Source organism: Peromyscus leucopus, chromosome 4, assembly GCF_004664715.2.
Source record: "Peromyscus leucopus breed LL Stock chromosome 4, UCI_PerLeu_2.1, whole genome shotgun sequence".
NCBI classification, from domain to species: Eukaryota; Metazoa; Chordata; class Mammalia; order Rodentia; family Cricetidae; genus Peromyscus; species Peromyscus leucopus.
The window spans coordinates 133,692,073-133,716,742 of record NC_051066.1 but is presented as its reverse complement, the minus strand read 5'-3'; the positions used below and the strand labels follow the sequence as shown (position 1 = coordinate 133,716,742).

At 44.2% G+C, this 24,670-nt stretch overlaps 2 protein-coding genes across 12 annotated transcripts in view; one reads left to right on the top strand and one right to left on the bottom strand.

The window, feature by feature from the left end:
- Positions 1–16,148, bottom strand: part of Rpn2 (ribophorin II) — a 56,149-nt gene extending 40,001 nt beyond the window's left edge. For both annotated transcript variants that reach the window (XM_028855624.2, XM_028855626.2), the window contains exons 1-4: positions 15,838–16,148; positions 12,632–12,825; positions 4,812–4,907; positions 3,567–3,742 (exon numbers count right to left, since the gene is read on the bottom strand). In XM_028855624.2, the coding sequence (XP_028711457.1) occupies positions 3,567–3,742; positions 4,812–4,907; positions 12,632–12,825; positions 15,838–15,850 (479 nt within the window). In that variant the 5' untranslated portion in view covers positions 15,851–16,148. The remainder of the gene's footprint in view (positions 1–3,566; positions 3,743–4,811; positions 4,908–12,631; positions 12,826–15,837) is intronic.
- Positions 15,588–24,670, top strand: part of Mroh8 (maestro heat like repeat family member 8) — a 74,728-nt gene continuing 65,645 nt past the window's right edge. For 5 of the 10 annotated variants that reach the window (XM_037205386.1, XM_037205387.1, XM_037205384.1 and 2 more), the window contains exon 1: positions 15,591–15,981. In XM_037205386.1, coding sequence (XP_037061281.1) covers positions 15,692–15,981 — 290 coding nt within the window. In that variant the 5' untranslated portion in view covers positions 15,591–15,691. Of the gene's footprint in view, positions 15,982–24,670 lie in introns of all 10 variants that reach the window. The other 5 variants (XR_005091426.1, XM_037205390.1, XM_037205388.1 and 2 more) reach the window with 3 other exon arrangements.

The window sequence follows — 24,670 nt, the reverse complement described above, 5'->3', positions numbered from 1 at the left end:
ATATATATATTTCTATTCTTGTTTGAGGTATTATGTTTAACTCATTTAAAATTGTAATGGATAATTAAAAATAGATTAATAATCATCTATGATAATCATATTTATAGCCATGTTAGTTAAGTCTTCTAGGTATACATAGATATATTTCAGATAGATAGGTAATCTTCAAACACTTCATAGACCTAGAGAATATGGCATTTAAATAACTTAGAATTCTGTTGACGTGAGACACAATTGCTCCTGGCTGCACCAATTTGATCCGGAGAGAATGTTGGGCTTCTAAGACATTTCCATTTGGAAGTTTGTCTTCTTGGCACAAAATGGCCTACTGGGCAAAGAACTGCCCTTGCCTTGACGGCTGACAGTATGAATACAATGCTGTCCTTTCTGGACAAGCGGGACACAAGGAAAGCGACCACTGTACTCTGCCAAGACAGGGTAAGATGGTCTTTCAGAATTCCTGCTTCTGTAAATGGTCTGTCAGGTACTCTAGGCCTGTAGCCAATTTGAATGCACCAATAATGCTGAGAAACATTAGGTGACTGTCCAGGCTGCCAGCTGTCTTGGACTACTCTTGAAAGATTCCCAAAAATTGCTTGCCTCCATCTACCATTTCTCAGGTACCATTATGTTCCTTCTCAGGTCTTTGATGTGGTTGAAAACTAGATAGTTGTAATTTCCTCATTTATGATAAAAGGTAAGTTAGATATAAAACCTTAAACTCACAAATATAAGATAGGACATCTTCTTTAATATTGTAACTGTAATTCTTCTCGACAATTGTCTTGTTATATGTAATTTTACCATGTTAAAGTTAAAACCTTCCTTTTTAAAAAAAGAAGAAAAGGGGAAGTGCTGTGGATATCACTCTATATAAATAAAACACTGATGGCCAGTGACCAGGCAGGAAGTATAGGCGGGACAAGGAGAGAGGAGAATTGGGGAAACAGAAAGAAGGAGGGAGAGACACTGCAGCCACCGCCAGGACAAGCAGCATGTAAAGACGCCGGTAAGCCACCAGCCACGTGGCAAGGTATAGATTTATAGAAATGGGTTAATTTAAGATAAAAGAACAGTTAGCAAGAAGCCTGCCATGGCCATACAGTTTATAAGTGATATAAGCATCTGAGTGATTATTTTATATGTGGATTGTGGGACTGCCGGGCTTGGTAGAACCTGGAGAGAAGCCCTCCAGCAACACATGACCAAAAGCAACCTGAAGAGGAAAAGTTTATTATTATTATTATTATTATTATTATTATTATTATTATTATTTGGCTTTTACTTCCATATTCCTGTTCATTGCTGAAGGAAGTCAGGACAGGAAATCAAACAGGGAAGGAACCCGACACAAAAGCTGATGCAGAGGCCATGGAGGGGTGCTGCGTACTGGGTTGCTCTCCATGGTTTGTTTAGCCTGCTTTCTAATAGAACCCAGGACCACCTGCCCAGAGATAGCATCACCCACCATGGGCTAGGCTCTCCTCCACCAATCACTAATTTAAAAAATACACTACAAACTTTCCTATAATCCAGTCTTATGGAGGTATTTTCTCAGTTGAGGCTCCCTCCTCTCAGATGACAAAAGCTCGTGTCAAGTTGACATAAAACTAGCTAGTACAACAGGGCTCTAGGTATTCCACATCAGAGGCACACAAAAAGCAACAGGGACTATTGTTTTAAATGGTAAGTTTTAGTTTTAAAGAATAATTTGGAAAATATATTTTCACTTTTAAGTTTAACAAACATTCCGAAGTCAGTTACCAGATCTCTTTATAATAACCGTCCGTAAAAGCCACTCAGAGTCTTGACAGTGGTGTGTGCATGTTATCTCACCACTAGGAAAAAGAAGACTGGGGCTTGCTGGTCAGCCAGCTTAGCCTATTGACAAGCTGCACGCCATTAGAAACCTGGTCTCAGCTGAGCAGTGGTGGTGCATGCCTTTAATCCCAGTACTCAGGAGACAGAGGCAAGCAGAGTTCTGAGTTCAACGTCAGCCTGGTCTACAAAGTGAGTTCCAGAACACCCAGGAACACACAGAGAATCACTCTTTAAAAAAAAAAAAAAGCCGGGCGGTGGTGGCGCACGCCTTTAATCCCAGCACTTGGGAGGCAGAGGCAGGCGGATCTCTGTGAGTTCGAAGCCAGCCTGGTCTCCAAAGCGAGTTCCAGGAAAGGCGCAAAGCTACACAGAGAAACCCTGTCTCGAAAAACCAAAATATATATATTTATTATGTATACAATGTTCTGCCTGCATGTATTCCTTCAGGCCAGAAGATGGCGCCAGATCTCATTACAGATGGTTGAGAGCCACCATGTGGTTGCTGGGAATTGAACTCAGGTCCTCTGGAAGAGCAGTCAGTGCTTTTAACTGCTGAGCCATCTCTCCAGCCTCAAAACCCTCTCGTGAACCACCCCCCCCTCAAAAAAAAAGAAGAAAGGAAGGAAGGGAAAGGGAAGGAAAAGGAAGGAAGGAAGGAAGGAAGGAAGGAAGGAAGGAAGGAAGGAAGGAAGGAAGGAAGGAAGCCCGCCCTGTCTCAAGAAACAAGTAGACCGCACTGAAGGAACAGCACCTGCAATGAATCTGTTCTCCACACCCATGCACACACACAAACACACTCTCACATGTGGGGTAAAATCATTCCTATAAAGTGCTTTTTCTTCACCTATGCCTTTTGCAGAGGACCAGAGTCTGATTTCTAGACTGTGTTATCCCCTGAGAATCCATGTGCCCAATAGACGCTGTTTCTCACAACTCCAAGGGATCCAGTACACTCCCATTCTTCACAGAACCCCTAGTACTAACGGCTTGAGAGCCCTGGCCAAGCCTCACCAGAAACTGCATGTAGCTCACTGGCCTCATTGACCTTTGGGAATCTACCCTTGTTCCAGCCTCCAACCTGTCTCTGTACGATGGTAGACTTACACCACCTCAGCCCTTGCCTTCTGCCCAAACAGCTGGAAGATAATGTCTGTGTGAGTTCCACAGGACCAAGGACCAGACCTTTCTGCCTAACCCAAGTGGCAGTCACTGGGGATAGGGAGATGCATTCATGAGGACCTGAGTTCAGACTCCTAACCCAAGGAAAAGTGGGTCACAGCAGTGTGTCTGCAACCCCAGTACTAGCAGGAGGACCCTGGAGCTCATTAGCCAACCTGTCTCAAAAACCAAAGTAGAATGCCAGGAGTGACGACGCACGCCTTCAATTCCAGCACTTGGGAAGCAGAGGCAGGTGGATCTCTGTGAGTTCAAGGACAGCTTAGTCTACATAGGGAGGTTCCAACAGCTGGGGCTAAACAGTGAGATCCTGCCTCAAATAAAAAACAAAAAAGGTGAAAAGTGACTGAGGAAGACACCTGGCCTGGCCTCCAGTTGCAAACACACACACACACACACACACACACACACACACACACACACACACACACACCAGTGTCTGCCACATCTAACAGAGCACCAGGCCCACAGCAGATGTCCAGAAATGTGTGCCGCAGCAGTGAATGAACCCTCTCAGGTTAGTAACCAACACAAATGATGCTCAGGAAGTGATCAAACTGAAAACTTACGCTAGCACAGTCTCCTCCTTGCTCAGCCGAGCGGTAAGGGCACCAAGGGCTTCATGGGATGCTAAGGGAAGGCCAAAGCCACTGAGTGCTGCGACTGCATGGTAGATCTGGGCAACAGAGGAGTCTTCACTGACTGCTGCCAGAAGCAGATCTTTGGTCTCATTTGAAACAGATATCTAGGAAAGAAATGGCAGACACAGTTAGAACAGGTGAAGGCATACTGACAATAGTATGTGTGCGTCTGTCAAAGCATGACCACCCAGCACCCCCAAACCAAACGCTCATAAAGTCAACCCCACCTCTGTTGATTGGTTTCTTGTCAACTAAACACAAGCTAGAGTTACTTGGGCAGACTGAACCTCAATTGAGAAAATGCCTCAATAAAACTGGCCTGTGGGCAAGTCTATAGGGCATTTTCTTGATTAAATATTGATGTGGGAGGGCCCAGACTATTGTAGGTGGTGTCCCCTCTGGGCAGGTGGTCCTGAGGTTTATAAAAGAGCAGGCTGAGCAGGCCATGAGGAGCAAGCCAGTAGGCAACACTCCTCCATTGCCTCTTCTTCAGTTCCTGCCCCAGCTTCCTTTGATGATGAACTGTGATGTGGAAGTCTAAGAAAAACACCCTCCCCTCCAAGTTCCTTTTGGTCATGGTGTTTTATCACAGCAATAGAAACTCTAACTAAGACAACCTCCCAAAAGATATCAACAAGTTGCTTGTTCAACAGAAAGATCTAGAAATCTGAGATGAGGGTGCACTGAATGCTTTTAAATGTTAAAGGAGAAAGGAAAGAAAATCTCAAGGCCTCCCAGAAGACATAAGAAGTGTAAGAAAAACTAATCTGTGGTGGTCCATGCCTTTAATCCCAGCACTCAGGAGGCAGAGCCAGGCAGATCTCTGTGAGTTCTAGGCCAGCCTGGTCTAAAGGGCGAGATCCAGGACAGGCACCAAAACTACACAGAGAAAACCTGTCTCAAAAAAAAACAAAAGAAAAAAAAAAAAAAAAGGAAAAACTAATCTAAAAGCCATTACAGTGAACCCTTAAAGGGAAATATATTTTCTTATAGAAGTAAAAATTACATGGATGAATTCCAACCTACACCAACAATTCCTTATTCTTAAAAATTATATTAACAATCTGACATTATACTCTCTGTAAAAATGCACCTTACTGCTTATAAATAAATAAACAAACAAACAAACAAACAAACAAGTAAGTGGAAGGCAGTATAGGAACCTGGGCTCACCTCACAGCCTGAGAGGACCTGGCTGGACTGGGCAGCATAGAATAGGGAGTCCACGTTGCTGGGGTCCAGGTTAGACTTGATGAAGGTACAGGCTTTCTAAACAAGGGAGAAATTCAAAGATAAGTAGTGAAATAACACAGTAACTGGGAAAGGTAAAAGTGCTTAAAATAAATAAAATTCTAAACGGAGGCTTAAAGTGTGAATTATTCTAGATATAACTGTTTTTAAATAGTTATTTTCCACAGGACACTATTACCTCAAATTGCTGACTTTACACAAGGAACAGCAAGTCTGAGATTGGTAGAAACCACTTAAGTGCCTTGCTCTGGCCATGACCTGTGTTGGGTGTCACAGTGCTCTCCCTTTTGATGAACATAGGCCCTTCAGACACCATCATTACCTCCAGTAGCAGAAAAGTAACTGGGACGAGAGTAGATGCTGTGGAAGAGGGCAGAGTTAAGAGTGTCCTCTGATGCTAAGTGTCCTGGGTTTTCCAGTGTCGTGTCTCCAAAGCCAAGTCAGACAGCCAATCGAAAGGGACTTTAAAGTCTCCCCTCTTTCACCTGACTTCCTGGCTCAGGCACAAGCATCACCATCCATCCAACTACCCAGACCAGACACTGGGGAACTGCTGTGGACTATTCCCTTCCCTCCAAGTCTACTTCCTTTCTATTTTCAACCGACAATGACCGCTGGCTTGTCTCTGCCCTAAGGCAGGTCCTTGTCATCCCTCACCTGACTGTTAGTCTTTTTTAACTGCCTCAAGGCATGCAATCTACTCTGTGTGCCACAAGACTAAACTCTATGAAATACAAAGCACCCACATTACATTACTATTAAAGGCGTCCATGGTTCCCATCACTCCTAGAAAAGATCCAAAGTTACCAACATAGCACACAATGTCTGAGTGGCATCCCTCCCCACCCCCTTCTGTGGCAGCTTCGTCAGCAGGGCCCACCACAGGCCCCAGAATCTTACTCTTTTCTCCTGCACTTTCCAGCTGAACTGTTTTCCCACCCTTGGCTATTTCTGTCTGGCACCTTTTCCTTGTCTCCTGTCTACCAATGAGATCATCCCTTCACCTCTGCTCAGATGCACCCATCTCATACAACCTTTGTTGATACTAATCCCATGAGAGGCCACAGCCCCCACTCTGCCCTGTACATCCCAAAGCACTTGCCACAGGTACTCAGCGACAGCTGCCTGAGAACATTGCACCCAACACAGTAAATGAGCACAGAACAAAATTCCAGCCACTTCTGCTCTGCTGAGCTGCAAGGGAGAAGAGTTACACTGCTAAACATTTACTTTAAATGAGCTAGTATAAAACACAGCTATTTCCCAGGCGTGACGGCATATGTCTTTAATCCCAGCCCTCGGAAAGCAGAACTAGGCTGCGAGTTTGTGTAGCATGAATCTTAAAAGGTCTTAATACAAACAAACCCAGAGCCAGATATTGGGGTGAATGCTGGAAGATCAGAGAAACAGAACAAGCCACAGCCACCTCACCTGGCCAACTTCTCAGCTGATCCTGTTTCCTCAGACTGGAAGCCTCTGTGTCCTTATCCCAATGGCATTCAGCTGAAATGCTGCTCGAAGCCTAAAAGCTTAACCAGCCTAGTTCCTGGTTTTCATGCCTTATATACCTTTCTGCTTTCTTCCCTCACTTCCTAGGATTAAAGGCTCACTTCTTGGGATTAAAGTAGTGTGTCACCATGCCTGGCTGTTTCCAATGTGGCCTTGAACTCATAGAGATCCAGAGGGATTTCTGCCTCTGAAATGCTAGGGTTAAAAGCGTGAGTGCCACCATTTTCTAGCCTCTGTATCTAGTGGCTGTTCTGTTCTCTGACCCCAGATAAGTTTATTAGGGTGCACAATATTTTGGGGAACACAATACCACCACAAGTTTGAGGCCAGCTTGGTCTACATAGTGAATTACAGGACAGCCAGGGCTATGTAGAGAGACCTTGTCTCAAAAAACAAAACTCCCCTCCCAGCTATTCAAAATTTCATGGCCAATCCAGTTAAGAGTGGGTGCTTCTGGTGCTGGGAGGTATTGTTAAGAGATAGAATATTTGCCTAGCATGCACAAGACCTGGAATCTGAACCCTAAAAATCACAGAAAAGAAAAAGTAGGAACCTCTGGGGAATGGAATAGGGAGTGGGAGTGGGTGAGTCATGAAACCACCTGTGCCTTTCCCTAACAGCTATGCTACATGATGTCATGTCTCATTGCAGGACTGGGTCACACAAAAAACAAAACAACTCTTTTAAAAAACCGTTAGGAACAAAACTTAAGTAAGATTCTCAAAAAGGAGCCAGGTGTGGTGGTGCATTCCCTTAATCCCAGCCCTCAGAGGCAGAGGCAGAGGCAGGTAGATCACTGTGGGTTCAAGACCTGCTTGGTCTACAGAGCAAGTTCTAGGACAGCCAACACTACACAAAGAAACCTTGTATTGAACCACCACCCCCCAAAAAAATCAGGAAAAAAAAAAAAAACAACAAATACCACTTTTAATGGGCTGGAGAGATGGCTCAGCAGTTAAGAGCACTGGCAGAGGTCCTGAGTTCAAATCCCAGCAACCACATAGTGGCTCACAACTATCTGTAACGGGATCTGATACCCTCTTCTGGTATGGATGAAAACAAAGCATTCATATACATAAAATAAACAACAACAACAACAAAATCCTCAAAACAAACAAGTTTCAACTTGAGTGCAGTTTGAAAGAACCAGAGGGAAGGCAGGGCCATGATGCCACACATCTTTAATCTCTCCTGCACACTCAGGAGGGAGAGGCAGGTGGATCTCTGTGGGTTCCAGGCCAGCCTGGTCTACAGAGCGAGTTCCATAACAGCCAGGGCTACAAAGAGAAACCCTGTCTCAGAAAACCAAAACCAAATCAAACAAAAGAACCAGAGGGAAAAGGAAAGAAACTAAATACTCCCCCTTGTATAAACTGGGATCTGAAGAAGGAAACTGGTTCCTTCATGAAAGCAACATGTCCACACACAGCAAAGACGCTAAGAAATGCTCTGCTGCCCTCTGGTGCTTTAACAATGAAAAGACAGCACCAGGTCCCCACAGTGGTAAGGTATTTCTCAGCACTTCAAATGTGTCAGTGTAGGAAGTGCCTCTAGGGGATTTAAATGACATTTCTGATGGACACTTTTACTGTCTTAAGTTCATAGAGAAGCAAAGCAGCTCAACTGAGGCCATTCTTAACTGGGAGAACTGCCTTCAAATCCAGAGAGCATGGCTGAAACCCCTACCAGACGAGGCTGCTAAAATGTTCTGTTGTGGAGTAGATTCCTACTCTGATGCTCCCAAGGACAAGCCAAGGGCAAGGGTAGGAATGGTGAGTGGCTCATGATGTCCACTGCACGGCTTTAACAGCAACGGGAGCAGGGAAACTTCATAAACATGCTCAGGACCTTCAGTGAGTGCTCCTCTCTCCACTCCAGGGCTGGGGCTGCAGCTAGCTCTACCTGTGGGTGCTCTCCACACACATCTTCACCTCGGTTCTTTGTGCCCTTGGGTAAAATCCCAAGGGCCCCAACATCATCTTGAGCGAAGAAGAACATTCTCCTACCTTCCTTCCTTCCAGCCCCCCAAACCCAATCAGACACCATGTACTACATGGCTCTTTCCTGCCCACCCTCACCCTCACTTCCTCCACACCAGCTCCCAGCCCCTCCTGTCTCCTCTTAGACCTCACACTAAGCAAGCATATCCTTTGCCACTGAGCCCACTGCTTCTGCACACTGCCTGCCTACCATGCTTCCAATACCCCTGGCTCCAGCTGCCCTAGACACCAACTCCTAAGCAACACTTCAAGCACTAGTAAGCCCCAGGCTCTGCAGAGGCTGCTCTCCATCATCTCATCAGCTCAATCCTTCTAATTGACAACCCATAATGCATTCATAAAGTTCAAGTCTTGATGTAAACAAACTCATTCATTCATCCTTGTCTCTGCTGCTGGCTTCTCTTCCCACAGTCCCACTTCAGTTCACACCTTCAGTCCTAATCAATGTCTCCTCAAACTCACAACACCAGCAAAGAACATTTTTAGAGGAATGTGCTCAAACTAAATTTCACGTGGAACTCTAAATCATGCCACAGCTCAGAAGGCACGGTGAGTGCCTCACTCCTCCACAAGCCTCAAACAGGAATCCGATGATTCACAAATGTTCTGCCCTTGGTAGAAATCTTTCACCCTGCATTCCATCCTCCTAAACTCCGCCATTAGTCTATCAGTCCAACTTCATCAGTTACACTTTACAATACAAAAGCTCTACTAGTTGTCTCTGCTCCACTCCAGGTCCCTCCAGTTGTCGAGGACTCTCTCCTCAGGGACCCCCATACTGTATCTGAGGAAATAGGGAGCATACCACAAACATAGTGTCTGTGCTAGGCGTTGTCTGAACTTGCCTAAATAAAATATCACTAGAACAAAAAATGCCTCACTATTAAGAACCATAACTAGAGCTACTCTGTGAAAGGGGCCCTTTTGGCATAATCTGATTTCACTTTATAATAACAACAATCTAGTGAGGTGGGATACATAATCCCCTTTTCACAGGAAAGGGGAGCAGAATGAAAAGTTTAGGTTAACTGACTGATGCCTGTGAGCTTACTTTCAAGCTAAAGTAACTCACTTTAAGGGTTCACGAGACTATGAGGAAAAGTGCATCCTTAACATAGTCACACACAGGAGAAATTTGAATAAGCTGATTTCTAGACAGCAGGGATTAGCAAATGTTTCCTATAAAAGACCAATTAGTCATTATTTCAGGATTTGGGGCTAGACAGCCTAGAAACTACACAGTACATTGTTAAGCTACAGAAGCAGCAGTAGATGATATGTATATGAACGGTGTGGCTGTATTTCAATAAACTCTCACTTACAAAAACAAGCTTCAACATGGATGTGACCATGGGAAGCAGAGTCTGTCAGCCTCTTTACATTCAGACTCACTGGTAGATACTCACAGTCAACCTCTTCTAGGTCTTGTTTCCTCCTCTGTTACAGGAAATGTTTCTGACAATATAGACACATGAAGATAACTCAAAAGAACATATCAGGTGTACCTGGCATATACAAAATCCTCAATAAGTAACACTGATTACTGACTCCTGCCTGGGATAGAGTAGATCCTGCCCAAAAGTCAAGAAGAAGTGTGTGCTAATGGTCCCCCCCTCACACACACACATACATACATACATACACACACACACCCCTTGACCTATTGGCACAAATTAGCACCCCCCCTCAAAAAAAAAGAACAAGCGCTGACATGAACTAAAAGACTCTGGCAGAGACTCCCAGTTCTGGCCAAGACAGAACTGAAGGCATCAATTTGACACTTCTACCAATAGTTACAAAACTAGGCAAAATATAGGAAATTGAGACACTGGACAACAGACAGTACACACTCTGATTGCCCCTGCCCGGTTTGAAATAGGGCCTCTTTCTGTAGTCCTGGCTGGCCTGGAACTCACTCTGTAGACCAGGCTGACCTGGAACTCAGAGATCTTCCCACTCTGCTTCCCGAGTGCCAGGACTAAGGGTGTGCATCACTTCGCCCACTGACTCTTCAAAGAAAGCAAAAAGCAAGGCAACAGCATAAACAACGGGCATTTGTGTGGAAACACCTTATCATAAAGGTCTTTCATTATTTGTGATGTAGCAAAATAGCTCAAAGTGGTGGGAGGCCTTGATGGTCAGAGGTTGCAGTCTATCATGGTCTAGCAGCTTTCTCCAAAGCTAGATGACATGGGGGACTCCATCTCCAGCAAGACTAACTGTCCTCTACCTGCCCTTCTCTGGAGAATGTCCCTGGGTCCGAAGGACTGACCTTATCTGAAAGCTGTCTCTAAGCCTGGATGACCTAGCTTATCTTTAGCTTGACCCTTAGCACAGTGTCCTGCTAGAAGCCTTCCCCTCTGTACATATGGCAACTAAGACTTGTACTAAGAGCTTTGCTATAGGACCCTGGTGTCACATGTGAAGCCTTATGATAGGAGTGTGCCACTTAATGCAAATTAGGGTTTGTCCCCAGGCCTCCCAATCCTATTCCCGATACTCTGGAATAAAGCTGAGCTGATTCACCAAAGTCATACCCCAGAGGGCTGTCTCCATCATACCCACAGCCATCCAAACACTGTTCCCCACTTCTGCTTCCTGCACCCTCATGGACCAATGTACATATGACCCCCGAGGAAGAAGCAGAGCCACATCAGGGTACACTGTGACAAATCAAGGATGCACGCTATAATGAAAAGTAGTACCAGTGTCAATGAGATAGCTCAGCTAGCAAAGATTTCTGCAGACAAGGCTGACAAACCGAGCCTCATCTTTGTCACCAACAACCTGCAGGAGTTGGTTTTCTCCCTCCACCGTGAGTTCTGAGAGCTGAACTCACTCAGGTCATCAGCTTTGGCAACAGGTACCTTTACTCACTGAGCCATTTTGCTGCACAAATAGGTGGTTTATAAATCCTAAATTTATGGTAATTTCTTATGAAGTCATAGAAAATGTCTTAGCCTAACTGTCCATGATTTTGTAATGACTACACACCCCCTTAGCTGTTCCTTGTTGTGGAATATTAGTTTAAGATGTGTTACATTTGTTTATGCTGTGGAACATTTGTTTAATGGTGCAAAGTTGTGTTGCATTCTTTTATGTTGCTTTTGTTTAACTCTGTAAAGCTGTGTTACTGTGCCTGTCTAAAACACCTGATGGTCTAATAAAGAGCTGAACAGCCAATACCTAGGCAGGATAGGGCTAGGCAGGGCTGCCAGGCAGACAGAATAAATAGAAGGAGAAATCTAGGCTCAAGAGAAGAGGGAGGAGCAATGAAAAGAGAAAAGGAGGAGGACACTAGGGGCCAGCCACCCGGCCACACAACCAGTCACAGAGTAAGAAGGAAAGAAAGGGATATAGAATAGAGAAGGGTAAAAGCCCAGAGGCAAAAGGTAGACTGGATAATTTAAGTTAAGAAAAGCTGGCTAAAAACAAGCCAAGTTAAGGCCGGACATTTATAAGGAAGAGTAAGTCTCTGTGTATTTACTTGCAAGCTGGGGGGCAGGCCTCCAAACAGTAAAAAAAACAAAAACAAAAAAACCAACGACAGTTCCTCAAGCCAGAAAACATTTCAAATGCAATGTATTCTGATCACCAAAAGTAGACTTCGTCCAAATTGCCCCACACAATGACTCTCGATGATTAATGCTTGTTGAGTCCTCCACCTTGAGCTCCTTTGAGCCATGCACCTAGCACTTTCCAAGCACATGTGGGGCTGAGGAGATGGCTCAGTGGTTAAGAAGTACACAAACCAAGTCCATGCTGTATTGAGTAGTTTCACAGATAAGAGTTCTAGTAGATTCCAGAGGCTCTGACTCTCTTTCCTCCTTTCCCTTAGAAACACCCAGCTGGGGCTGGGAAGATGACTGGGGCTGGAGAGCTGGCTCAGCAGTTAAGGCTGATCTTCCAGAGGTCCTGAGTTCAATTCCCAGCAATCCCATGGTGGCTCACAACCATCTGTAATGGGATCTGATGCCTTCTTCTGGCATGCAGGCATACATGCATACATGCAGACAGAGTACTCATATCAAAAAAAAAAAAGAAGAAGAAGAAATACCCACCTGGTGAGACATACATTAAGTAAACAACCAACCTCAGACTGAAAGAAGTATTTGTTGCATTAAATGCAGTAATACTCACACCAGCAAGGGTTTGTTTTAAAGTATACAAGAGGAGCATGTGAGAGATTAAGATTCTCCTAAAGCACTGTAAACAGAAGAAAGGCAGCTTTACCTTGACATCTGACACCTGTGCCCCAAGGCTGTTGAGTCCCACGATGGAGTAGAAGGCAGACTCCAGATTTGTGAAAGGGCGATCCAAAGAGGCTTTCAGTCTTTCCACATCATGCTTGGTGAGGTAGTGGGTAGGTGTCAGAGCCTGGGTGCTGGCTATGATTGTCAGGGCCAACAGGAAGACAGCGCTTGAACCTTTGAGGAAAATGGCTAGTTAAGTACATGCCACATTACTCCTCGTCATAGTATGATGCAGCAAGGACTGGGAGACTAACCACGTGGGAATGGGTAGAGAACACAGGTCTAGACTACTCAAGAGATGGGGAATGAGGACCCCCATCTTCAACTACCAGGACAGTCTTTCATGAAAGCTCTAAAATCTGAAGAACACCAAAGCACCATTCCCATTTAAAACGTCTCAGGACAGAACCAATCCTGAATCCTTGTATCTTGTCTCCTTCTCAACCAAACTCCTCCCTCACCCACTCCAACAACTTTCACTTTCCAGCCTGTTCCTCAAGGAGCCATGTTCCTCCCTACCCAACAACACTCTTTAGGTTTGCCTCAACTTCAACTTCGCATGATGTGTCCTTTCAGGTTTCGGCTTACGTTTCTTCCAGAAGCTTTTCTTGAGTTAGGCCCCAGTACAATGAAGGACCTAGCCTCCGGCCTATATAGGAACCACAATTAAGTTATTCAGCAACTGCCTCAGCCTCCTCAAGCATAAAGCAGATGACAAGTGTCATGCCTGGGCTCCTTAGGAGTTAAAGGAGAATGCTTTTAGAACAATGATTGGTCTGTAGGGAGCACCAGGTAGAGGTCAGCTGCTTCCATTACTGTGCTTGCTGCTGAAGCCACTCCGGGAAGTCTATACTGCATTTCCCACAGTTAAGAGTACAAGGGAGAGCCGGCGGTGATGGCACACGCCTTTAATCCCAGCACTCGGGAGGCAGAGGCAGGTGGATCTCTCTGAGTTTGAGGCCAGCCTGGTTTACAAAGCAAGTACCAGGACTGCCGGGACTACATGGAGAAACCCTGTCTCTGGGGGGGCAGGGGGTGGGTGTGGGTGGGTAAAAAAACAAAAAACAAAACAACCCCCCAAAAGAGCCCCAAACAACAACAATAACAAGAAAGAATATGAGGGCTGCTCTCTCTGCTAAACAGTAAGCTCCTAGCCTCTAGGAGCTGGAGGCTAAAGACTATTTCTCATATTTATCTCAGTATTTCCAAGTCTTACAGACAGCCAGGTATGGTATGCCCTGAATAAAGGGAAAGAGAAAAAGAAAAACTAGTCCCATCTGTGACCCCCCCCAGGGGACAGAAGAACCTGTAGGAATGGCATCTGCCATCTTTCATTAAAAACAAAGACCAGGGAGCATCTGAACGGCCTGTGTCATGAAAAAGTGAATCGTCTGTCACCCAAGTTAAAAGCATTAAAAGGCAGTTACAAGACTAACGTCAATGGCCTAGCTCCTTGCCTATCGCTCAAGCTGGATTAGACTCCTTTAAAGGCTTACTTTACAAGGAAGAGAACTGAGTCGCTTACAAGAGGCCAGTCTTGGTTGGAGTCAAACTCAGTCAACACTACGGAGTTCATTCACATTCCCCTTAAGAAAAATAAATTAAATTGGGGTCAGGGGTGTGAACATACGGAGGTCAGAGGAAAACTTGGGAGTCAGTTCTCTCCTCCTACCATGCAGTTCCACCTGAAGATCGAACTCAGTCATCTTAGCAATAAGGCTTAATGACAAGAACATTCACTCCGGAGTCACCTTGACAGCCCCCTACTTTTTTTTTTCAATGTTGAAAAGGTGCATAGCTCACAGAGACTCACTCTTCTATGAACACTAGTTTCATTTAAGTCTCTGTGTGTTTGCTAACCTAAACGTGAACGCTCTTTAAAAACTTAAAAGCCAGTATGTGTAGTGGCAATGGCTTAGTGTAGAATCCATTCCCTGGGTGATGCATAGGACCTCTAAGGCCCCAAGCCTAAACTAAAAGAGCAAAGAGCTCTATAGTGTGCAGTATTCATCAATATATAGTGAATGCTCCTGCGTGCCGTGAACTTGTTCTTCTCTCAGTGCTGGGAACTGAACCCAGCTCCCCAGCTCCCTAGACCCTATCTAAAAATAGAAAAAAAAATTAAGGTTCCTAAGTTACCTGTCCCTGCCCTAAGACACCTGAGACTCACACTTGAGACAGTTTCAATACACATTCTGACTTTAACCAGCAAATCAGTGAAATGGCAAGTTTTGTTCACTGCGTTCCCGAGTTAGTTCCTTTCTCTGGGATTCCGGGGGAATAGAAGATATACACCCAAATAGTGATTTTTAAAAAGATGACACGATGCCGGGCGGTGGTGGCGCACGCCTATAATCCCAGCACTTGGGAGGCAGAGCCAGGCGGATCTCTGTGAGTTCGAGGCCAGACTGGGCTACCAAGTGAGTTCCAGGAAAGGCGCAAAGCTACACAGAGAAACCCTGTCTCGAAAAACCAAAAAAAAAAAAAAAAAAAAAAAAGATGACACGAGGTTCCACACTACTGTGTCCATTCAAAATCTACCAAGCATCGAATTTTGCTCTGCACTGTTAGAAAGCAAGCACAGAATACCATTTAACACAGCTCTTACGAAGCAGATACCAATCGAGAAACTGAGGCGCAGAGGGGATAAGTCCCTGGCACCTGGTCTCACAATGAGTATGCGGCCAGTTACAAGTCTGCGCCTCTAGTATCCCTTCATAGCCTAGGCTTTCGGCTAGGTGAGTCTCCTGTGCCCGTCAGTGAAAAGGAACCTAGGGCCCAAACAAAGTCCAGTGACATGGTCAAAGGCTTCCAGGACGCCAAGGGTGACTCCCAGACCGGCTGCAGGCCGCCGGCACCACTCAAATGAATGAAGGCGGCCGGGCCTGGGTCCGCGCTACCGCGGTTCGCGCTGGGCCTCGCGGGGACCCGTAGCCACGCGTTGCACGCTCCCCCTCCGCAGCAACCCTTCGGGTCGGCAGCACTTCACCAGAACTCGCAGCCCTCCGTCACACCTACGACCCCGAAAGCGCCCGAGCCCATGCCCATGCCCCTGCCCCGTAGGGGAGGGGAACAGCGCCTGGGCGGCGCCCGTGTGGTCCGCACTAGCCTCCCGCGGGCGACGCCCCGCTCCCCAAGGCGTGTCGGCCGCGGGGCCCCACTGTTGAGCCATGCGCAACGTCTCACCCGGCGGCGCCATTCCTCCGAGCAGGTCCCACCGGAGCCAGAGCAGGCAGACTTCCGCTCTGGGAAGTGGCTCCAAGAGCGCGCCGGAGGGGACGCCAGGGACCCACAGCACACGCCGCCTGCCAGGATGGGCTCCCGGCCAAGGTCAGTCTCGCCGGTCCCGCCGGGCAGGGCGGTTCTCAGCAGCCGCGGTGTGCGGGCTCCACGCGTGGCGTGCGAACCGCTTTCGGGGTTCCGGCCGGCCAACCCGCCGTCTCCCCCGCGCCGCGGCCCACTTGGAACCGACCGCCTCCCAACCGTCCGGCTCTGGCCGCCACCCGGACGCGATTGGACAGGGGCTTGGGCTGGGCCTGAGACGGGGCCGCCTCTGATTGGCCAGTGCCAGTGACTGGCTGGACGCCCTGTCAATCACGGGGTTCTCCCGCAGCCCGGCCAATTTTAAAGCCCAGAGAAGGGAGGAGAAGGCTAGGGTGACATGATTTTAACCCCTTTTGGGAATGATGGTTGAAGGATTACCTAGATTGTTAATAACTGACTTATGAGTGAATTTTTTTTACCCAGTTTTCAAACCAGTGAGCGATACAGTAACTCTGAAGACCATTTTAAAAAAATACTTTATTCTTTGAGAATTTCATACAATGTATTTTCTTTCTTTTTTTTTTTTTTTTTTTTTTTTTTTTGGTTTTTTCGAGACAGGGTTTCTCTGCGTAGCTTTGCGCCTTTCCTGGAGCTCACTTGGTAGCCCAGGCTGGCCTCGAACTCACAGAGATCCGCCTGGCTCTGCCTCCCGAGTGCTGGGATTAAAGGCGTGCGCCACCACTGCCCGGCTTTACAATGTATTTTCATCATACTCATTCCCTTCCCCCAACTCCCTACCCACCCAACTTCATGCTCAATTTCTCTGCCTTTCTAAAAAATCAAAAACAAACTAAGCATGGAGTCCTGCCCTGGAGAGTGGTTGATACACCCAGAGTCACTCCATTGAAAAAACTGATTTTCGCCGGGCGGTGGTGGCGCACGTCTTTAATCCCAGCACTCGGGAGGCAGAGGCAGGTGGATCTATGTGAGTTCGAGGCCAGCCTGGGCTACCAAGTGAGTCCCAGGAAAGGCGCAAAGCTACACAGAGAAACCCTGTCTCGAAAAACCAAAAAAAAAAAAAAAAAAAAAAAAAAAAAAAAAAAAAACTGATTTTCCTTCTCCCACTAGCTACCAGTTATGAATAGCTGCTAGGGGTGGGTCTTCTGTGCCTACTTCCCCTACTCTGTACTGGGATTCTGTATCGCTTGGGCTTCTGCAGATCTTGTTTATGCTCTCACAAATCTCTGTAGGTTCATACTGCATCTCACCTGTTGTGTTTGGAAAACACTCTTTCCTTGAAGCCATTCACCACGTCTGTCTCTTAAAATATTTCTATTCCTCTCCCACGTAGATCCCTGAGCCTTGAGGTGAGAAGTATGATATAGACATCCCATTTAGGGCTGAGATTTCCAAAGTCTCTTATTCTCTGTACGTCTATCAGTTGTAGGTTTCTCTGTTGCCATCTACTGCAAGAAGAAGCTTCTCTGGTGAGGACTGAGGGATGCCCTGATCTGCAAATTTAACAGACTCAAAATGGAAGCCAAAACTAATATGTAGTTCCAATTACTGAGCATTTACAATACAGTTGGAAAGAGTACTAAGCATTCTACATACATGATTTCATTTACTTTTTTGTCATTATTTTGTCAAGTGTGTGGTGGTGCTATCAGCTCTTTAAAAGGAAGGAAATATTTCAGCTCAGGCATTTTGACTACGGTCTGCTTTTAACTGTTGTGAGGATGCAGAGTATAAGAACGCTTCTTCTCATTAGTATTGCCCCAAGTATTAGTCAGCTGTGTAGGAGAGAGTCAGGTCCGTGTCTAGTGAGTATCACCCTCCATATAGTAGTCGTTAGCCCCATGCAGCTATTTCACTTCGGCTCCTCAGCTGTGCTAGCTGTGTTTCACGTGCTCACTAGCTCAGCCAGGGTAGCTGCATTGCACTGGGCAATTTGACAGATATTTTCAATATCCCAGACAGTAATCCTGGGTGTGCCTGTAAGGCCTGTGCTTACGTACCAGGCCAAGATTACCTGATATAGCTGGTCCGGGAATTAAACCAGGCTTGGGTTGGAGGGGCCACAGCAAGACTGAGACTGGGATAATCTTCTTGAGAGCAAAAAGACTTTTTGTACCTTTATCAGAAACAATATAATGGCGATTGCCAGGATCAGTACTACGGTAGTTGTCAGGATACAGTGACATTTGCAAGCTACACGGGGTACACAAGATTAATGTCCAAGACAATCGTCCTGTCAAGCTCCCATGCTTCCTTGACTTCTAAGGCAACAACATGAAGAGAAACACAAAGCTGTCTGAATGCTTCACTGCCTGAAGGAGTCCCTTGACTTCTCAGGAACTGAGGCACACAATGCCCAGGAGCCACAGACTCTAACCTGAAAAACCTATGACACGTGCCTCTCAAGGCCAGGTGAACTCCATGGTTTCCTGTAAGTGCTAAACTAGAATACACTTAAAGAACTCTACCAGTTCAGTAATAAGACAAGCCAGTGATGTGCTAGAGAAAGAGCCAGCTGTTAAGTTTTCAATAATTTTGCAAATTGGGTAAATATAGTTATTTAGAACATTAAATTATATAGCCACAAAGTAAAAGAAAATATGCTGAAAATAAAACTTTTCATTTCCTGCTTCTATTACATTTACCATTTTCTGAACATTTGTGATTGCCTATATACATGAAATACCTCATCAGTAGAATGTGATAAGATAGTATATATACCACTACACAGATTGTTTCCAAGAGAAACATTGATTTTGGAGTATTTACACCATAAAATTGGCATATGTGGCAAAGGAGAACTTGATTTATTGATTTGTTGATTATCCAAACCTAATGATAGAAAAAAGTTTATTAGAGATTAAATTTTAAAATGTCTCACTTCTGATATGGTGGCACACACCTGTGATCCTAGCACTTGAGAAACAGAGACAGGAGGATATGAAGTACAAGGTCACCCTCAGCCACATCATGAATTTGCTGCCAGCCATGACTACTACACACACAAAGTGTTATGTCTGCAAAATTTACATTGTCAATAGTTTGACCATGTCTTTGTTGTTGTAGTTATGTCTTACTTATTGATGTAAATGAAAAGAGCCATCAATGGTCACTTACACTTAGGTCTGGGCTCAGTGGTAGAACACTTGCCTAAAATGCATAGTATCCTGGGTTAGATCCTTAGCACTGAAGAAAATGAAAACACATAAACAAGAAAAAATCAGACTGCATTTGGAGAATCTGTTGTTAAAGCATATACCAACAGCTGGGTATGATAGCACATGCCTTTAGTCTCAGCACTTGGGAGGCAGAGGCAGGAGGATCTGTGTGAGTTTGAGGCCAGCCTGGTCTACATAGTGAGTTCCAGGAAAGCCAGGGCTACATAGTGAGACCCTGTCTCAGAAAACAAACAAACAAACAAAATAACCAACAACCAACTGCAAAGAGCCTGGTAAAAACATGGACAATAAAGTTGTAATATGTAAGATATCGTCCATATAATGGTAAATTATAATTGAGGAAACTGTTTACAAATTGTTTCCAATGGCTGTTGTACAAAATATTTACAGAAGGTGGGGCTGTTTAACATCCCTTGTGGGAGAACTTTCCAATGATTCCTTTTAACAGGCTGGGAATTGTTATAAGTAGACACCATGAAGGCAAAATTTTCTCTATCCTGTTCTTGTAAAAAAAAAATCTAGTACAAAATCTGTCTTTTAAATCAATCACTATAAAAGACCATTCTTTATATATTAGAGAAGGCAAGGGTATTGCAGGCTGTAAGGAGCCCATGGGCTGAATTACTTTATTTATGGCTCTCAAATCTATTAACATTCTCTATTTTCCGGATTTCTTTTTAATGACAAATATAGGAGAATTCCTAGCACTGGTCAATTCTTCAATATGTTGAGCATTTAGATGCTCCTGTACCCACTGTTCTAATGCCTGTCATTTTTCTGATATTAAAGGCCATTGTTTCACCCAGATAAATGGTTTGTCAGTCAGCCATTTTAAAGGTAGTGCTGTTAGTACCCTTGTGAGATTACCAGCTGTTGTGTCCTGTTTATGTACAACATGAAGTGTCTGTGGCCGCTCTCCAGAATACCATCTAATATTTCTCTCAGTAGCATTTTCTGCAGTTTGTTTTTGAGATTGGAGGAATGTTGATCTGTGTTTTCCACTGTTGTAATAAATCACATCCTATATGCGGAATGTTTCTCTCTTGCTTTTTCCCAAATACCCAGCAGCTGCTTCCCAAATAGTTGACTCAGAGGTTTAATATTATTTATAAATGCTCAGCTGGTAGCTCAGGCTTATTACTAATAGCTCTTATACTTAAATTAATGCATAATTCTTGTCTATGTTTAGCCATGTGGCTTGGTACCTTTTCTCAAAACTTGCTTCCTCTGTGCCTGGCTGGCAACTCTTGACTCTGCCCTTCCTCTTCTTAGAATTATCCTAGTCTGTTCATACCACCTATACTTCCTGCCTGGCTACTGGCCAATCAGTGTTTTATTAAACCAATTCTAGTGACAAATCTTTACAGTGTACAAGAGCATTATCCCACAGCAACATCCCCTTAAATTCATTGTTATGTTTAGCCACATATGGTTTTAATTTTTGAATCTGTCCTTCTGGCCCTGTGCATTTGACCCATCTGGAACTTTGTTTTACCTGAGCTAAATTTCCAATCCCAAGAAGTTGAACATTTACCTCCTAAAGAGGCCAATCTGGATGCCAAGATTTTGGTGAAATTATGGTTACATCTTCCCCTATGCCAACCAAACCTTCAATTACAATGCTTTAAGCTTAGGTCTTTGGTCGTTTATAGAAGTTTGCCAAAATACTTGTTTTATGGTCTCTCCTGAAAATTTTGTCTTACCTACTGAAGCTGTGCACCATTAGGCCCTTTAATTGCTCAGTGGAGGAGTTCCCCCCATGGTGACAGGAAATGATTGAACCAAATTTGACATGAGAGCCTGTGAGAGGCCCCTTGTTGGTCTGCATTCTTTTGTCCAGTGTGGGCCTTTGCCGCACCTTCTGCATATTCCAGAAGGCTGGGGCCTTCTGGTTGGATTATTTCTAGAGGAAAAAAAAAACCTGTTTCTAGGAATACCTTGTCTATTAGCCTTTTTAGATGACCTTGTTTAACACAATTAAATCTGACATTTTGATTTTTCTTAAAGTTTTTGGAAACTCCTCTTCTATCTAAGTATCATCATGAGTATGAGATTCAGTGTCATTTGTATTTCAGATCCATTCATCCATGGGTGCTGATCTCGCATTTAAAGGCCTGATTATCCTTTTGTATTATGAATTAGCATCTTCAAAAGCCAAGGATTCAATTAATATTTGTCTAACTTCTGGATCTGATATCATTCTATTCACAGTTGAAGTCAATCTTTGTAAAAAATCAGTGAAGGCTTCTTTTGGGCCCTGTATAATTTTAGTAATGACTCAGACCTCTTTCCAGCTTCTTCAACCCTATCCCAAGCATTCAAAGCTGCTATATGGCATAGAGCCAAGGTATGTTCATCATATATAGACTGTCTTATATAGCATAATTGCCTTCTCTGAGAAATTGATCTTGGGAAATTTCAGTACCTCTAGTCCTACTTCATTGTTTGATGACCCTAGCCTCATCTTTCCACCAAGTCTTCAATGTAACTGAGGACCAGCTTCTAATATTTCTGTAACCAAATATTTCTAAACTTTTGGAATAGTTCTGTTACTAGTTGCCCATGAGTTTAACATCTGTCTCACAAAAGCTAATGCATACCATATTAAACTATTGCTTCCTTAAATCTCCTCAAGTCTAACATTTTGACAGGATTCCAGTCATAGGCTCTTCCATAGCGTTGGGGATACCCGTTCATATAGGTTGTTCCTATATGGTGATTGGATAGATTAAAGTTGGTTTTCTGATAACTTGGGCTGTTCCTTTGCAATTTCATTATGTAATGGTGCGATAGGATCTGATCTAAATTCCTCTGTGTCTGAATTTTTTTTATTATTTTTATTAGTAAGTTTTCCCAAAGCATGTATCTTATCAGTCAATCTGATTCCAATGCTGGAAGGATGGTGTTGTGCAAAGGTAATCAGATGTAGTGACAATGTTCGACCAGCAGGTGGAGCAGGTGCGGCACCAAGGCAGCTCAAGCTCAGCCGGCTAGGAAGGAATGCATAAGGCGGCTGGACTAGCTTCTGTTCCGGAGCTTGTGTACTCTTTGAGCAGAAACCTGAGATCATCGCAAACGACTAGGATTCTTGTCCCAGCTCAAAAAGACCAGGCAACCTTCCAGTCCCGCCTAATCTTCGGTATGGGGTGGTGTGGTGTGGTGTGGTGTGGATTACTTTCTTTTGTCTGAGTCCACCAGATAACACCATGAACCATTCCAGCCAGCTGAATGTGAAACCCTGCCTCCCGAACCGAGGCCTGACTATTGAACAGCAGACCACAGACAAAATTCCCTCAACGGGGTTTTTTACTTTACTGATAACGTCAAGATGTGTTTTAGGTCCAGCAAAATGGCTCAGTGGGAAAAGGCACTTGCCACTGATGCTGATCATCTGAGTTTGATCCCTGTAACCCACATGGAGGGAAGGGAGAACTAACTCCCATTTGTCTCTGGACCCCTACACACACGTATCTTAGCACACAGTCACCTACACATACACATATACAAAATAAATGAATATAATTTTAAAAAGCACATTAGTTTTTCTTATCATTTACCTGGAAGTTATAGAATACTTTTTCAAATGATTTTTTTTTTCAAGACAGGGTTTCTCTGTGTTACAGCTCTGGCTGTCCTCGAACTCATTTTGTAGACCAGGCTGGCCTTGAACTCACAGAGATCCACCTGCCTCTGCCTCCCGAGTGCCAAATGACTTTTTTTTTTTTTTTTTTTTTTTTTTTTTTTACTTAATTTCTTATTTTAAAGAACTGGAAGCTTTCTATGTAGCCCAGGCTGGCCTCAAACTCCTGTCTTAGATTCCCAAGTGTTGGGATTGCAGATGTCAGCCACCTTGTTTGGCACCTTTGAGCATGGTGAGCATTGTTATGTGTAGCTGGAGCTGGGCGTTGTATTGCTGTATAGTTCTTCACTGTGTGACCAGACCAGTTTATCTGCTCTAGTGACCAGCCATCAGCTGCCTCAAGGGGCCTGATTTGTTTCTTGTTTTTTGTTTTTTACCACAATGACCACTTCTGTAAAGATCCTTATATAATTTCCTGAACACATGTGTAAGTTCTACCAGAATACATTCCTAAGTGTAGAATAGTGAGTCATAGAGAACATACACTTTTGACTTTACTGCATAATGATTAATGGTTGCCAAAGTAGTTGTCCCAAATTATACTTCCAAGTGCAATTTATGGGATTTTTTTTTTTGCTCCATGTCTTTTTTAACTTTTTTTTAAGATTTATTTATTTATTATGTATACAGTATTCTGCCTTCGTGTATGCTTATAGACCAGACGAGAGTGCCATGGGGGCTAGAGAGATGGCTCAGAGGTTAAGAGCACTGACTGCTCTTCCAGAGGTCCTGAGTTCAATTCCCAGCACCCATATGGTAGCTCATAACCATCTGTAATGAGATCTGGCACCTCTAAATAAATCTTTAAAAAGAAGGAGGAGGAGGAGGAGGAGGAGGAGGAGGAGGAGGAGGAGGAGGAGGTACCAGATCTCACTATGGATGGTTGTGAGCCACCATGTGGTTGTTGGGAATTGAACTCAGGACCTCTAGAAGAGTAACCAGTGCTCTTCACCGATGATGCTCTCCGGCCCCTTTGTTAAAATTTTTGTTTTGTTTTGTTTTTGAGACAGGGTTTCTCTGTGTAGCTCTGGCTGTCCTGGAACTCACTTTGTAGACCAGCTGTCCTTGAACTCACAGAGATCCACCTGCCTCTTCCTCCCTAGTGCTGGGATTAAAGGTGTGTGCGCCACCATGACTGACTTCTTTTGTCAATATTTAATATCCATACCAATATTAAAATTTTAAGCAATATGGACAGCTTAGAAATGGAACTTTTCTCTAAAAAATTCCACTGCATTTTACAGTATTTGTATGTATGTTTATGGTATATATGCATATACACATCACTTTTACTAAAACATTATTTTAATAAAAATTGGATCACATTATACCACTGTTCAGCAACCTCCTTGTTTTGTCTTTTCTGTTCTATTTTGTTTGAGTTGATGGGTTCTCACTTTGTAGCCTAAGCCAGCCTAGAACTGATGGCAGACCTCCTGTTTCATCCCCCAGAGGGCTGGATTACAGGCATGAGCCAGCACATCTGTTAGCGACTTTCTTTTTCATTAATTAACCTATGTTTACCATTCAATAGATGTCATTCTATGTAGTCATTCACTAAGCCTATATTACCGTGTGCAGGTCACTGTTCTATTCTGATGGAATATATCCATAGCAGCCTGTCAGCAGGGAGCCTATATTTTAGCAGAAGAAATGATTAAATATTGAACATTGTAAATAACTGAATTAGAAGTGTGGGATGTAGCTCATTGGTAGAGTGCCTACCTAGAGTATACTAGGCTCTGGCTCAATCCCTAACACTGCAAAAATATGTAAATTAACAAACTAATCAATTAAGTAAGGTGTGGTATAGCCCTGGGGTAGAGCTTAGAATGTATGAAGCCCAGGTTCTTTCCCCAGCATGAATAAATCAATAACTGGATGCTATACTGGAAGGTATTATGGGCTGCAGAATAAA